Source organism: Schistocerca cancellata, chromosome 12, assembly GCF_023864275.1.
Source record: "Schistocerca cancellata isolate TAMUIC-IGC-003103 chromosome 12, iqSchCanc2.1, whole genome shotgun sequence".
In the NCBI taxonomy this organism is placed as follows: domain Eukaryota; kingdom Metazoa; phylum Arthropoda; class Insecta; order Orthoptera; family Acrididae; genus Schistocerca; species Schistocerca cancellata.
The window spans coordinates 134,284,286-134,300,404 of record NC_064637.1 but is presented as its reverse complement, the minus strand read 5'-3'; the positions used below and the strand labels follow the sequence as shown (position 1 = coordinate 134,300,404).

At 39.6% G+C, this 16,119-nt stretch overlaps 1 protein-coding gene across 1 annotated transcript; it reads left to right on the top strand.

The window, feature by feature from the left end:
* Positions 1-4,785: 4,785 nt before the first annotated feature.
* LOC126109754 (alpha-1,3/1,6-mannosyltransferase ALG2) lies at positions 4,786-7,184 on the top strand. The gene has a single exon (XM_049914805.1). It carries the CDS (start codon positions 4,947-4,949, stop codon positions 6,183-6,185), a length of 1,239 nt encoding a protein of 412 aa, XP_049770762.1. The 5' UTR covers positions 4,786-4,946; the 3' UTR covers positions 6,186-7,184.
* The last annotated feature ends 8,935 nt before the right edge of the window (positions 7,185-16,119 follow it).

The following is a 16,119-nucleotide window of genomic DNA, read 5'->3' as shown; positions in this document are numbered from 1 at the left end:
GAGTCGCCTATTTACAGTTACTTAAATTTTTCTGAGCAACCTTTCAAGTAAAGCCACCTAACTAATTCTGTATCAATGGTCCAAAGAGTAATATCCAAAATCATTAAATAAGTTGAAGGATAGAATTTTGTTAACCGAAGTTGCATAAACTGTCTTGGTAGTAATTACCAAGCCACCTCACAGAAATTGAGAGAGTATTTGCTTTGTAGAATCATCTAGAATGATCAGAAATAGTAATATTCAGAATTAAGTTTAAATTCAACTCAAGCCATTTCACTTTGAAACGAGCCCCAAAAATTGATTTATTCTTTTGCTCCTTCAGAGCTGGCGACCGTAGTTATAAGTATTTTCAGGAGGATTCGACGGTAAGTCTGCTGCTCTCGTCGTGCTGATAGGATTATCCACTGCTGCTAGCAGTGGTGATTGGATACATAAGCTCACTACCAAGTTAAGTGGGTCAGGTAGGCAGTGTTACCGTGTGAACTGTAGGGCACTGTAGGCCGTGGATCGAACCCGTTCAATCATCACAGCTCTTAGGGAAATAGTCCGGTTAGGAGTGTACTATTCATTAGGTAAATACTGGCGAGTAACGGTCAAAAATGTACACGCAAGTGAATTTAGCAAGGTCCACGTAGCACCTAGTTAATGTGGTGCAATGGCGAGGGTAGGAGTGGAGTAAAAGTAAGCTGAGCTTGTGGCAGCTGTGCTGGATTCAAATATTAACTACGTGAATTCACTACTGCCTCTTACCATTGGGACTGAGCTATTTACAGTTAAAATACGTAGCAATAAGCGCAAAGGCGTGACAGCTACAAGTCCGTATTGGTTTTATACATACGGAATTGGGAAGTGGGTCATTCCGTCAGTGGAGGGGGTTAAAACAACCGAGTCAGTGGAGAACATACCCCATTTACTGATGGAAAGATTCAGCGGTTCGGTCGCACATTCCATGATAAATGTGATTTGAAGAGAAGTAATAAAATGAGCTCTAAGATGGAAAGTAAGCGTTTCCGGACACATGTCCACATAACATATTTTCTTTCTTTGTGTGTGAGGAATGTTTCCTGAAAGTTTGGCTGTATCTTTTTGTAACACCCTGTATTTAACTTCTTGTTTACTTTCGGTTCTCTCTCTCTCTGTCTCTCTCTCTCTCTCTCTCTCTCTCTCTCTCTCTCTCTCTCTCTCTCTCACACACACACACACACACACACACACACACTCTCTCTCACACACACACACACACACACACACACACACACACTAGTACATACGTGGGCCTTCATCTCCGAAAGCCAATATCGATGATGTTTCGATGAATGGTTCACATGCTGACATTTACTGATTGCTCATCATTGAAATCTGCAGCAATTTGTGGAAGGGTGGCACCTCTGTCATGTTGAACGATTCTCTTCAGTCGTCGTTGTTCTCATTTTTGCAGGATCTTTTTCCGGCTGCTGCGATGTCGGAGATTTGATGTTTCCTGATATTCATGGTAGACTTGTGAAATGGTCATACAGGAAAATCCCCACTTCATCGCTACCTTGGAGATGCTATGTCCCGTTGCTTGTCGTGCGCCGACTAAAAAGAAAACGCCATTTTTTGAGTTGGGGTTTCTTGCCATTTTTGGATATGAATACCAAGAAATGACTGCTGCATATGACCAAAGACTTTTCTCAACAATCCTTACACATTTTGCACACATAATAACAAATACATAAAATTTATTCAAAATGGAACCAAAGCAGCACAGTATGGTATCAGTACGTCAAAATATTGATACAGCATGAACTTTTCTCCTTTTGTGTATTCCTCTTTGTACATGTCGCAAGTAAAATAATTCTCCATTGCTGTTACAAATAAACAAATGGTGGAAACGCATCAAATATGTGTAATATTAGATGTTTCAAACTCCAAACAGCATCATCCCGAGATCACATGACACTCACCATTTAATGTTGATAACATGTGTAGAATACAATGCTCACGCCAGAGATATTACTACTCTTTGTTTAGAGCCATAGCTGTTACACATAGTGAGACCAATGCTGAGATCACTGATTATACCATATGTATATAACTTTTGATCGATGTGGCAGATGCCCAGTGAGCTCTTATTGAGTTCACTGCAGGTGCCATATTCATTTTGGTATACTTATGTGTTTTGTACAAAGAGATTAAATTTCGTAGAGTGGCAATACACCCAACATATTTGAGGCAAATTGAACTGCCATTAAATTAAGCTTACCATTACGGATGTTTAGGAGCCTCTGACTGTTTCTTCCATATAAATATGTAAAACTGCAGCCACACTTTTACTATCGCGGTAAGTATAAAGCTGAATTTTGAATCCAAATCGTCAGATAAACAGCACTCAGGGCGATGCATTAAAGCATGTTCCATCTTCTTGTCACAGAGCAAGCAGCCAGCACAACACTTGGAATAGCTATGTAGCTTCTTGTACACCATCGGTAGCTGAGCCTAAAAAGGTTCGAAAATCGGTTCAAGGAATGAATAAATAACTTTCAAAAACGTGGCTGGTTTTATGTATTTGCTATAAACTGTCATTTTTTCTGGGGTAAAATGTATCATACAGTATCCCACAACTCCTAGAAAATTATACATGTTTGCCTTTTGAAAACAGTTTCGTGAATTAAATAGCGACTGACTATTGAATGTCAGTTTGCATCAGGATCTGTCAGTGTGGCATACTAGCTGATACTATTTGCTCTGGCGAGGCATTACAGTTCAATTAGCCTTAAAATGGCGGACGTTTAGTGGTCTATAGCCACTGTATGAAATTTAAATTGTTTGCTTTTGTTTTATAACTTGTTATATGCTGTTTCAAAGCAATGGCGTTTATAAAATTTATCAGAAACGTGTCACCCTTGTTGTTGAATTCAGATGTTAATGCATTAGTGATAAAACCTTTAAGAGATACTACAATTGAATTGAAGATAACGAAAACTATTAAGAACAAAAATTGAAAACAAATTTTCATGTCTGAAAAGAATTATTCTCGCAATTTATGCTAGTAGAAAAGCACAGAGAGCCTTTAAATTGCACTACAGTAGATTGCATAGTGAAGTCATACTATCGTAAAATAGAGTTCATTTTATTATTGAATTTAATGGCATTCGTTGGGGTTTGGGTGGGGATATATTAAAATGAAATAGAAAAACGGGGAAATGAAATGAATGACAACAAATAAGAAACAATAGCACAAAATGCGGACAAAACGACACGCTAAAAAAAAAAAAGTACACAGTTAACGAAAATCCACAAATATAACAAATATTGGAATCGATAACTATAAATAAACTATATAGGTAAATACAGTTACCGATTCTAACTGTTTTACGACTCCTATATAATTATTTTTGGAAATGTTGTATACACTGAAATGTAGTAGTATTTCTACATTTGTAATTGCTCTTAAAACTACTATGCTGAAATAACAATAACTGTAATCGGTAACTAGAACTGACCTTCTATGTACGTCCAATTGTAGTTCCCAATTGCAATATTAGTAACTTTTTTGCAGTAATTCAGAGAGCAATTACAAGTGTAGAAATCTTACTAGCCTACATTTTAGTGTGCACACTTGCTGGAAAAACGATCTAATTAATGAACCATCGAAAGGTTGGAATTCGGAGCTAGACCTGACCTACATAGGAGTTCAATTCTAGTTCAGCTACTTGATGGTTCATCATTTTGGACATTTTTGCAGTAAATCTGTGGTCTATGTTTTTGTAGAATTTCTAGATTTCTCATCGCTCTCAAAACTACTAAGAAAAAGCAATAAATATTGTAGGTACATCTTCCAATTTTTTCTCTTTTTAATAGTAGCGGAAAGAGTAATCTGAAATGTAGAAATCCTGTAACACTTAAGTACACACACTTGATGTTAAAATGGTCTAAATAACGAACTGTGGAATGGTTGAAATCGGTTACTAGAATTCACCTATATGCGTCTTTTCTGGTTATCGATTCCAATATTAATCATTCAGAGAGCAGTTACAAATCCAGAAATCTTACTACTTTTGAGTGCACACCCCTAAATTATGTAGCACGGAATGGTTGGAATCGGTAACTAGAATTGACCTATATATCTCAATTCTCGTTACTGATTCCTCTATTTATTAGACCGTACTTTCTGTAAATTTTTGTTACTTGTGTACTAATCTCGTTAGATTTTATTATTATTATTAAAAATTAATGCTATTTCATAATATTATGACTTTATCATGCACTACACTGTAATAGATTTAAAGTTTCCCTGTGCTTCCCTTACTCGCATAAATTACGATGATAATTTATTTCTGGTGTGTATACTTTTCATTTTGTGTTCTTATTTATTTTCATTACCTTCAGTTCTTGTCGGTATATGTGGCTAAGTAATTAAGCATGTGGACTGTGATTGTAATTTTATTGTATGCTGTATTCGTTTCCTCTGTGCTGGTGAAAATAGTGTTAGAGAATTATGTAACTATGGATAACATACGGCAAAAATTGACATGTATACTGTACAACACTATCAGATGATCTGTTAAATGGATGTTATGAGACGAGTAAAATATAAACACAAATCCTTCACAACGCTTTCGTAAATTTGGCACTCGAGGTGAAGATCGCACCACAGGGAGAGCGAGGGACGTCATGTAACCGATTTCTGCCGAACGCCAGTTGTAATCGTACACATTTTGCCACAGACTGTGCCTTAGTTCTCGTCACAGAAGAAACCATGGAGGTAAAAATAATTCCACCTCCATGGAAGAAACACACATGCAGAGATCAATGAATTCATGTCTGTGTTTTATCACCTTTGACCTTCGTTGTCATATCTTTCACAGTAATCTTTCGGGTCTTCAAAAATATAAACACATGTGGCAGTGGCACCGTGACGTAGAGATAAGGTGGTTAATGCGGTGAAGGTGTGTGTTTGAAGTATGGGTAAAATTGTTTTATTGCACCCTGATTTGGGCATCGGAGGAGCTGAAAGATTGGTCGTTGATGTTGCCTTGGCATTGCAGAAGGAAGGTCACGACGTTCAATTCGTGACTGCACACCATGATTCGAATCATTGCTTTGTTGAAACGAAGGATGGAAGCTTTCAAGTTACAGTAGTAGGCGACTGGTTGCCCCGAAGTATTTATGGCCGCTTTCACGCTGTATTCGCCTATCTACGTATGATGTACGCAGCGATATATCTTGTCTTCTTCAGTGGAATCAAGCCAGATCTTGTGTTTTGTGACCAGGTGTCAGCCTGTATTCCGATCCTGCGATACCGGGGTCTGAAAGTTGTGTTTTACTGTCACTTTCCAGATCAGCTACTCAGTTACAGAGACAGCCGCCTGAAGCAGATGTACAGAGCGCCTTTGGACTGGTTGGAAGAGGTGACTACGGGAATGGCCGACAAAGTACTTGTCAACAGTAAGTTTACTGCAAGTGTCTTCAAAGCAACTTTCAAAAGACTGGCAAAAGTCACACCCGACGTCTTGTACCCTTCTGTGAACACAGACTTATTCGAAGGTTCAGCAACGCGTCCGCTTAATGAAGTCATAGAAGATCCCGCATTTCTTGTCGATGATGCTTTTTTATTTTTGTCTATCAATCGTTACGAACGTAAGAAGAACCTGTCTCTAGTACTAAGAGCATTTGCAGATTTGAGGACGATTCTTGATGAAGATAAGTGGTCTAATGTCTTCCTGATTATGGCGGGAGGCTATGACAGTAGAGTGAAAGAGAATGTAGAACACTTCACAGAACTAGTGTGTCTTGCAGTTAGGCTTGGAGTGTCGGAAAAAGTAAAATTTTTTAAGTCACCTTCGGATTCAGTTAAGCTAACTTTGTTGTATCATAGTCACTGTTTGGTCTACACTCCAGCCAATGAGCATTTTGGGATTGTGCCACTGGAAGCCATGCATGCCAAGAAGCCTGTAATAGCCGTTAACAGTGGAGGCCCCACAGAAACAGTAGTTGATGGAATTACTGGCTTTCTTTGTGAACCTGAACCAGATAAATTCGCCGAAGCAATGAGCAAATTCGTATCTAATAAGCCTCTTGTCAAGAGAATGGGTTTGCAGGGCAGGGATTGGGTTATGGAAAAGTTTTCATTCTTATCATTCAGCAAGCAACTGCAGAAAATTGTCATGGAATTTCTGAAAAGTGATGACAGTAATGACTGAATGGTGTACTTGGGGAAGAGTTACAGTACCTGATATTTTGAGGTAGACTGCATTTAAAATAGTCATTCCACAGTTACTGGTAATCTCAGAAGACTGAAAGGCAAATTATACTATACATTTTTCACTGAAATCAAGCTGTTCTACACATTTTACATGTGATTTCAAATTACATAAAAATTTCAGTTTTTTGTATAGGTAGGCTACTGTGAAAGTGACAGGATACGAAATAGTGAAGCAGTGCCTTGTCTTGTTGGAAGATCAAAAAGTTTGTGTGTGTGTGTGTGTGTGTGTGTGTGTGTGTGTGTGTGTGTGTGTGTGTGTGAACACTCATATGCACTGAAAAATTGTTTATTTAGTGTCAGGGTGATAATTTTTTTTAAAAATGTAAATACGAATACAATTTTTGACAAAATAAGGTAACTGGATAGTCTACTCACCAAATAGCAGCAGAACACACACATTAGATTGTAGTTGGGCGAGCTCAGAAATAAAGACTACAACCTTAATTGCCAGCAGATACCTGCAAATTGACATTACCCATACTGTTCTCAGAATATTTGTACTATGAAGCAAAACATTGGTTAAAATGTTTTTGGTTTGTGAATTAAAATTCCAAAGAAAATGTATGCTAGTGGAAGATGTATGTATGTGGTACTATGCACACCATTTGTTGTTTCTGTATAATTTTATTTTGTTCATCAGATGTGTAGTTTTGTTGTAAGTTATATTGCAGGTAACATCTGAGATGCTAAAAAAAATTTCTATGGTTCACATTACACAAGTGTACACTCTAATACATTGTATTTTGTACATTAAGTGATAAATCCTCTTTGTATTGATGTCAAAGTGGAATTTATATCTATGATGCTGAAATTATGTTAAGCAAACTGATTGTTCCCCTGGACCATTGTTGAAAACTTGTGTACAGCAGACTTTTTGTAGTGTATGGCACACTGGTTTTGTATGGCTGTTTTCAATTATATGCACTCTGAATTATTATCATTGTAATTCAATTTGTGGTACGTCCCTACACCAGCTGCCCCCCCCCCCCTCACCCCCCCTCTCTCTCTCTCTCTCTCTCTCTCTCTCTCTCTCTCTCTCTCTCTCTCTCTCTCTCTCTCTCTCTCTCTCCTGGGCTTTGACTTTTTGCCTACATGATCCTGTGCTGCCATAAGTATTCCATCTCTGGAATACACTTTTCGTTTGTTCTCTTCCTTACCACTGTTTGTCCACCATTGCCTAATGGTATTGATGAAACTCTACACAATCTGCCCCCCTCCCCACCCTGTGCAAGTCTAACCTCCTTAATTCCTTAGCCTTCTGAGATTTCTCACTTATAGTGGCCAGAGTCCACATCTGCATATGGAAATGTTTTGCAAATAATGTGGTTTACTAATTTCTGTCTTACTATCATGCTACCTATCTGAAACCTTCCTGTGTCTCCAGGTCTCTTGTAAGTATGCAACCTTGTCTCATGGTATCTAAATTATGCTTTGTGCAAAATTCTACCAGGCTCTTTCATTCCTTTCCCTGGTCCATGTTCTCCTTTTCCTTTCTCATCCTGCATTCTTTCAATCTCTTAATAACTTGTGGAGGTAGTTAGAATATAACTTGTTCTACTGTGGTGGGCTGTAGCGTGGTAACTGTCTTGGCTACAAGAATGCATTGACTATGCTGTTCATAGCTTACCTGCATTTGTTTTTTAACCATTATTAAACCTACTCCTGCATTACCCCAATTTGATTTTGTTAACACTGTATTCACCTGATCAGAAGTCCTGGTCTTCCTGCCATGACTTCACGCATTTCCACTATATCAAATGTCAGCATATCCATTTCCCTTTTTAAATGCTCTAGTCTACGTACTCAATTAAGAGTCCTAACATTCCACACTCCAGTCTGTAGAATGCCAGTTGTCTTTTTCCATTATGAAAATGTTCATCTGAGTAGTCCCTGCTCAAAGATCTGAACGGGGGCTATTTTACCTCAGGAATATTTTATCAAAGCGGATGTCATTATTTAACGGTACTGTAAAGCAGCATACCCTCGAGAAAAATGTCTTGTTTCCCCTTGTATGGTAAATACATCAATCCAAATTAGTGGACCTGGCCCTTACAACATGATCGGCTGTGGATGCATGAGCTAACGAAACATATTTACATGTGATTGTGACAACAGGGGATAGGAGACCATCGGAGGGCCCTGTCCGATATGGAGGAGGTTGAGGACTGTTTCAGCCTTTTTATTGTGCTGCAACACTGTGTGCATAACAGTTTGCTGTTACTTCCTTCCCTTTACATTCAGTCACCTATAGTAACAGATTCCTCTCAGACTGCGCATAAAATTACAAGGCAAGGTGGTTTTTAAATAGCACTTACACTGTGTGCTGCATTTGGCAACTCTTTTTTTTTCCCATCGGTCATTGCCATTTTCTTTTTTTTATTCCATTGGTCGTTGCCATTTGGATGATAGTATATGCTAACCAATGAGAACTACTGAATTTAATGTGGTGGGTTTTATTATGTGGAAAACAGGAAGAAAACTTGATCTGCTGACAGACTGATCGATAGGGGCTGGGGTAGGCTGGAATGTGACAGTTTGGTTGGGAGTTGGTGACACCAATGAATCTCAACATGAAAATATGATTGCCATAATATTGATGTGTAGTGTAGCTGGAGAGAGACATTTGTATTGCATTGATCTACTTGTATGCTTTGCTTCTGATTTTGTCACAAATTCCAACAATTTGTTTCTTTTGTAACCTAATATAACAAAATATCAACTGTCTTAATTTACAAAACATGGGAATTACAAATGAGCGTTCCAATGGGTTACCAACAGCCTACTCGTGATTTGTTGTGCTTACTTTCCATCATTCATTCCTTCAAGTTACCAACTACAGCATGCCACGTGTGACCCAGGCACACTGTAACTACACTTTTACCAAAGTTTACATTAACTTGGTAACCAATTCCCATTCTGTTTCCAGTGTGGAATGAGTACAGTGAAAAAGAAGTAAAAGTAGCTTTGATGAAAAAGCAAATCTGTCGAGCAAAAATTCATATATATAAAGCATTAAAATATTATTTAAAGATACAAATTATGGGAATATAACTGTTATACACATTTGCCACTTCACAGCAAACAGAAAAATAGAAAAGTAAATGTGTTACAAAATAGAACATATTAATTTGACTTTTTCGTTGGTGAAATGAAAGAAAACTAGAATATTCTGAAAGACTGACCTGTTGCCAAGCTCAAGGCTTAAGTTAGGTTGGAATGATGCAGTTTGGTGGAGAGTTGAAGCCAACAAATCTCAGCACAGTTGCAATTTTTGTGATGGCCGGGAGGGAGGCTTTAGCTGTGGCTAGTTGTTCTGTTGGTTTCTTCCAAAATTGATCATATCTCCACTTTAGACTGGCACAAGTTTGTTCTTAGCTCAGAGCAAGCTGTTTCTTGATTTCAGCCTTTGGGTAGCTGGCGTGTAGTGGGTGCAGAGGACTATTTGTGGGCAGTTACTTCCAACTAAATTTTCAATGTAACGATTACAGCCAGGTGCTGGATCTTATCTGTGGGAATAGGTTTCATCTATCCAATGAGGTGTCCACACAAATTGTAGAGTGCAACATCTGCCAGGTGTGGTTAGACCTCTACCGGACAGGACCTGAAGCCCTCGGGATGTATGTCTTCCTTCCATTTTGGAATTCTGTAATTAACATTTGATGTTACAGATGGTCTCTGATAGCCGTGGTCAGTGTGTAAATTTTTTGCTCTAGAGAGTGGGATCAATTGTATTATAGATGACAGAGAGAACAATTATTCTGTGATTTTCAAAGCTATTTTCAATTAACCATGTTAGGGACTTGAAAGGAGCTTCCCAGAAGAATGTGTCCTAGCTTGATACAGTATGTACAGGCATCTTGCGGGCAGTGGTGTGTCTCAGCTAAACCTTTTATCCCAGGAGCATTCCATAAAAATGATATGGTAACAAAGCACTCTTCAGATCAAAAATGGCAATTAAGTAGATACTGAGAGGATGTAAATAATGACCTGCATTGTTGGTGAAACTTGAGGTAAAAGTGACATAGTAAACTAATCAAACATAGCAATACAAAGATTCAGGTAGGTATGACTAGTTGATCGCTGGCTAAAGAGAGGTGAACAAGCCATTGGTGCGAATGCTGAATTATCCTATAGAAGAATTTGTGCAGATGTGTGAATAATGTGCAACATGTTAAAACTTTTAATTTTTCCCAAGCTCATTTTGTTGTCAACTAAAATAGTGAGCAAATTGATATCAAGGCCAGCAGTTACCATCATATTTCAGTATAAAAATGAAGTTAAGACATTGACTGCAATGTGGCTGCTGCCGGTCACAGCTTAGCCACATCCTGCGTGACTGGCCTGGCAGTGAAACATCCATCACTAAGCATGTGGCAGTCAGTGTGTTAAAATAAGGCAAACCAAAGCTTTTAATACCACAGACATTATAAACTGGAAGTCCTCTTGCACAAGATGCTACATTTATTTAGGACGACTTGTGGCTCCTTGTACCACATGCTGTGCAGGCTTTCTTATGTGCAGGGGTAAAGTTCGGACAGAAGTTTTAGTGCATTACAGTAAAACTTTTTGATGACACATTGTTAATTAAATGCTTAAAAACAATAAGAATAAAGTAGTTTCAGTTGCACTAGTATGAGTAGAAAGAGTTCATGTTGTAAGCGAACAAGGTAAAGTGTATCATTGGTATCGTGTTAAAATACTTCACTCAGCTATTACGGGTGGGGGAAATATATTACAGATCAGAATAGTAGTAGCCAACAATGTAGTGTATGTTACTGTATGTGAAACTAGCAACCTGTTAACTGATACATTGAATATTTTGCGATTGTGAATGGAAAGTAAATATTTCGCTGACTAAATTTCTTGAGAAGACAGTAAATGCCTGTGTGATGCAATGTTTCAAGTACATGTTTTACTGAAAGTGGCTAAGTCTCGATACCATGACTGTTATCTGTTTTGTTCTGCTACCAATCACATTACTATGTGATCAAAAGTATCCGGACACCCCCAAAACATACGTTTTTCATATTAGGTGCATTGTGCTGCCACCTACTGCCAGGTGCTCCATATCAGCGACCTCAGTAGTCAGACATTGTGAGAGAGCAGATTGGGGCACCTGCAGAACTCACAGACTTTGTGTGGTCAGGTGATTGGGTGTCACTTGTGTCATACATCTGCACACGAAATTTTCACACTCCTAAACATCCCTAGGTTTTACTGTTTCTGGTGTGATAGTGAAGTGGAAATGTGAAGGGACACGTTTAGCACAAAAGCGTACAGGCCAACTTCGTGTGTTGACTGACAGAAACTGCCGACAGTTGAAGAGCATCGTAATGTGTAATAGGCAGACATCTAGCCACACCATCAAATAGGAATTCCAAACTGCATCAGGATCCACTGCAAGTACTATGACAGTTAGGCGGAAGGTGAGAAAACATAGATTACATGGTCGACTGGCTGCTCATAAGCCACACATCGCACTGGTAATTGCCAAACAACACATTGCTTGGTGTAAGGAGTGTTAACATTGGACAATTGAACGGTGGAAAAACATTGTGTGGAGTGATGAATCACGGTACACAATGTGGCAATCAGATGGCAGGGTGTGGGTATGACAAATGCCCAGTGAACGTAATCTGCCAGCATGTGGAGTACCAACAGTAAAATTTGGAGGTGGTGGTGTTATGGTGTGTTCATGTTTTTCATGGAGGGAGCTTGAACCCCTCATTGTTATCCATGCCACTATCACAGTACACGCCTACATTGATGTTTTAAGCACCTTCTTATTTCCCACTGTTGAAGAGCAATTCGGGGATGGCAATTGCATCTCTCAACATGATCAAGCACCTGTTCATAATGTGCGGCCTGTGGTGGAGTGGTTACACGACAAAAACATCCCCGTAATGAACTGGCCTGCACAGAGTCCTGACCTGAATCCTATAGAACACCTTTGGGATGTTTTGAAATGACGACTTCATGCCAGGCCTCCCCGACCAACATCAATTCCCTTCCCCTTCCCTTCAATTTAGATTATACGAATCACTGCCCTGAAGGAACAGACACCACACATTCATATAAAATATATAACACACATAAAAAAGGGCACCCACAGTTGAAATTATTATATGGCTATGTGTTGGCCCTTCACAGACGTATCAGCGACCTCAGTAGTCAGACATTGTGAGAGAGCAGAATGGGCCACCCGCAGTACTCACGGATTTTGTGTGGTCAGGTGAGCATGAGTGCACAGTGTATGGGTCAGCGAGGCCCTCTCATTTGCGTATCCTTGACACTGTCCACCATGCGGGGATTCGACTGGCCACGGGTGCTTATCAGACTAGTCCCATGCCCAGCCTCTGGGCTGAGGCCAGGGAACTGCCACTTACCATCTGGCGGCAGCTCCTCCTGGTGCACCAGGTGTGTCAGTTTCTTACAGCTCCATCCTCACCCACTCACTATATTGTTGCTCATTCACCTCTGGACCATCTATTTTCCCACCATCCCCGAGCCATGATGCCATTTCGGATCCATGTGCTGGAGTCCCTCGGTGTGGAGCCCATACGGCTCCGAATCTAGGGTTTTAACCACGTGCCACCCTGGTTACAGGAGAGGCCCAGAGTGATTTTAGAATTGGTGCGTTGCAAGAGAGATTGCTCTCCTGCCTTTGTTTTTAAAGCAACATTTTCTGCCATTTTATCTGAGCACCACGTCTATGTAGCTGTTTTTATGGATGGGTCAAAACGGGGATTCCATTGGTTGCTCTATTGCTTTTCCGGATCGTGTTCTCAAGGTCCGACTGCCTCAAACGTTTACTGTCTTTGATGCAGAATTGTCTGCGATCATGTGGGCACTGGAGCAGATGAGACGCTATTCCTGTCCCAAATTTCTTGTCTGTTCCGATTCACTTAAGTGCCCTTCACTCATTGCAACATTTGTATCCAGCAGATAAAATAGTCCAGACCATCCAGCATGCCCTCCTCCAACTGCAATGACTGGGGAATGAAGTGGCTTTCTGCTGGGTTCCAGGGCACGTCGGCATTGCTGGGAACGAAAGAGCTGATCTCGCAGCCAAAGAGGTGTGCCTCGATCCGCAAGTCTTTCAGTGTGCCATCCCCCTGCACGCACTCACCTCGCTGTTGAGCTCACGAGTCATGCATCGGTGGAAGGATGAATGGCTGGAAATGACTTGTAATAAGCTCCGTTTAGTCAAGCCCACAAGGCGTGTGTGGTGTACTTCCTTCCAGCCACTTTGACGGGATTAAGTTCTGCTCACTCGGCTTCGGATAGGCCACAGTCCTATGATGCACGGCTTGCTCCTCCAGTGAGAAGACCCTGCGATGTGTGGTACTTGTGGCGTCCAGGTCACTGTGTGCCACATTTTATTGGATTGCATTTAATTTTCTGACCAGCGGGCCGTGGCTGACTTGCCGGTGGACTTGCCATCTCTTTTAGGAAATACTCAAATGAATGTGGTTAAAGTTTTAAAGTTCTGTGACTTGTCCAATGTTTGTATCAAGATTTTAGGGAGATGGTCTTAATTTGTTCACAGAGTGACTGCCTCGCCCATATTTTACGTAAGTGGCCAGTCAGTGACAATTTCCTGTGACATCCTTGACACTCCTTTCTCGTTTTCCTTATGTTTTATTTTCTTATATTGCATTTTTCATCTTTTTCCACTTTCTTTGTGTGTATGCTTCCATTTTACTTAATTTGTCCACATTTGTATCTCTTAATGTGTGTCAGAGTGCTGATGACTCGACACTACCCGTAAGCCCCAAAAACACACACACACACACACACACACACACACACACACACACACACACACACACACACACTCTCTCTCTCTCTCTCTCTCTCTCTCTCTCTCTCTCTCTCTCTCTCCCTCCCCCCTCCAAACCATCTATTTCTCTTTTTAAATTTTCTAATATACTTGCCCGATTAAGGGATCTAACATTCCATATTCTGGTCTGTAGAATACCAGTTTTGTTTTCCTGATTGTGACATCCTCCTGAGCAGTCCCTGCCCAATGATCCAAACAGAGGACTGTTTTACCTCTAGAAGATTTTAGCTAAGAGGATACCATCATTTAACCATATAGCAGAGCTGCATGTCTCACGAAAAATTTATGGTTGCAGTGTCCCCTTGCTTTCAGCCGTTTGCAATACCAGCAGAGCTAGGCTGTTTTGGTTGATGTTACAGGGACAGATCAGTCAATCATCCAGACTGTTGCCCCTGCAACTACTGAAAAGGCTGCTGTTCCTTTTCAGCAACCACACGTTCGTCTGGCCTCTCAACACATATCTCTCCATTATGTACTCTAAACTTTTGTAATTGTGTCTGAAACTGTTTTAAAATATTTTGGCCAAAATTTAAATATTCATAAACATAACACAAGGCAAAAAGGAAAGTTCCATGTCCAGTCAGTAAGAACATTAGCCTACCTTTCAAAATTTCTACTACAAATTGTACCATACAAATGTACCATGTCCTCCCACATAATATGAATTATTTCTGCTTTCTTATAGCTTTGTAGAAGTGTAAGGGCAGTCACATTAGATTACTGCTTCAGTTCATTAGCTGAATTTGTACATCATACAAAACACAAGAAATTTTAAACAAGAAAGTCCAAAAACTGCTTCTTCATGATGGGTTAAAATTTTTGGGCTTTGTGCTAAAGACACACTAACTTAGTACAGTGTTTTGATTAAGACACATGTTCATCTAGTGGTTGTGGTTATGTCTCTACAGATTTTCTGTTTATCAATACATCACCAATTGCTCTAGTAGTTTTCTATGGCACTGTTTTCCAAACATTGATTCTGTGAAGACTAATGATGGACTGTTCTCGAACTCCAACACACAGAACACTTGCTTTGTAACAAATAAAAAAAGACAGAACAAATGTATTACAAAGAGAATCATTGTTTCAAGCAAAAGACTTAAAGTATTGCACAGAATTAATAAATATGAAACTGTAAGTATAGTAGGAAAGTTTGGGTTGAATGTAAATACTAAAGGAGACCACGTACCAAAAAGCAGAGTTCAAGTTTGAAAAGTGGGATGGGGGCAGGAGGGGTGGGGGGGGGGGGGTGGTACATGCGCTGCAAAGAAAATAGCTATTCAACAGGACTACTACATAAATGAATGCAGAAACAACACTCCAGCATCTAATGCAATAAATTTTTTACTAGAGAAAATAAGTCCTCTATGTAGCTTCATAAATTTCTTTCTGAGAATTGAGGAAGGAGTAACAAAGAAGTGTAGATAAGTCGAAAGACACCAAAACCCATGATATTTATGGTATCTCAAATAGCGTTATCAACCTATCATCCAAATTTATTGTTAAACTCCTGATTATTAATGAAGCCATCACACAAGAATTATTTACTGAAGGTTGAAAAACTGCCAGGATTGTACAAAAAAAAGGTAACTCTGCATAAGTTGAAAATTAAGACTTGTTAGTAATGTAGCTGTGATATTAAAAAAAATCTTCAAACATATTCTGTACAACAGAATCACAGAATAGCCTATCCAGAAGCCAAAATGGATTCCAAAAAAAAGTAGATCCATGACTTCAATAAAACGAGAACTTGCTGACTATGTACTATAAACACTTGACAGGGAAAACTCAACAATTGCAGTATTCTGCTACCTATTAAAAGCTTTTGATTTAGTTAATCACAAGAGTCTTCTGCAAAAGCTAAACTCATTGCGGGTGGAGGGGGGGGGGGGGGGGGGGGGGGTGAGAGGCATTGCATTCAGTCTGATAAAATCTTACTTAATATGAACAGGTAACTAAAAGTGGAAGCGCACAATCAGAGAAATACTGGAGAAAAATCTGTTTTATTCCTTAAATGAATTTTCTGGTT

Bases quoted from the DNA above. Each gene is read 5' to 3' on its own strand.
- LOC126109754 (XM_049914805.1), top strand. From the start codon at position 4,947: ATGGGTAAAATTGTTTTATTGCACCCTGATTTGGGCATCGGAGGAGCT.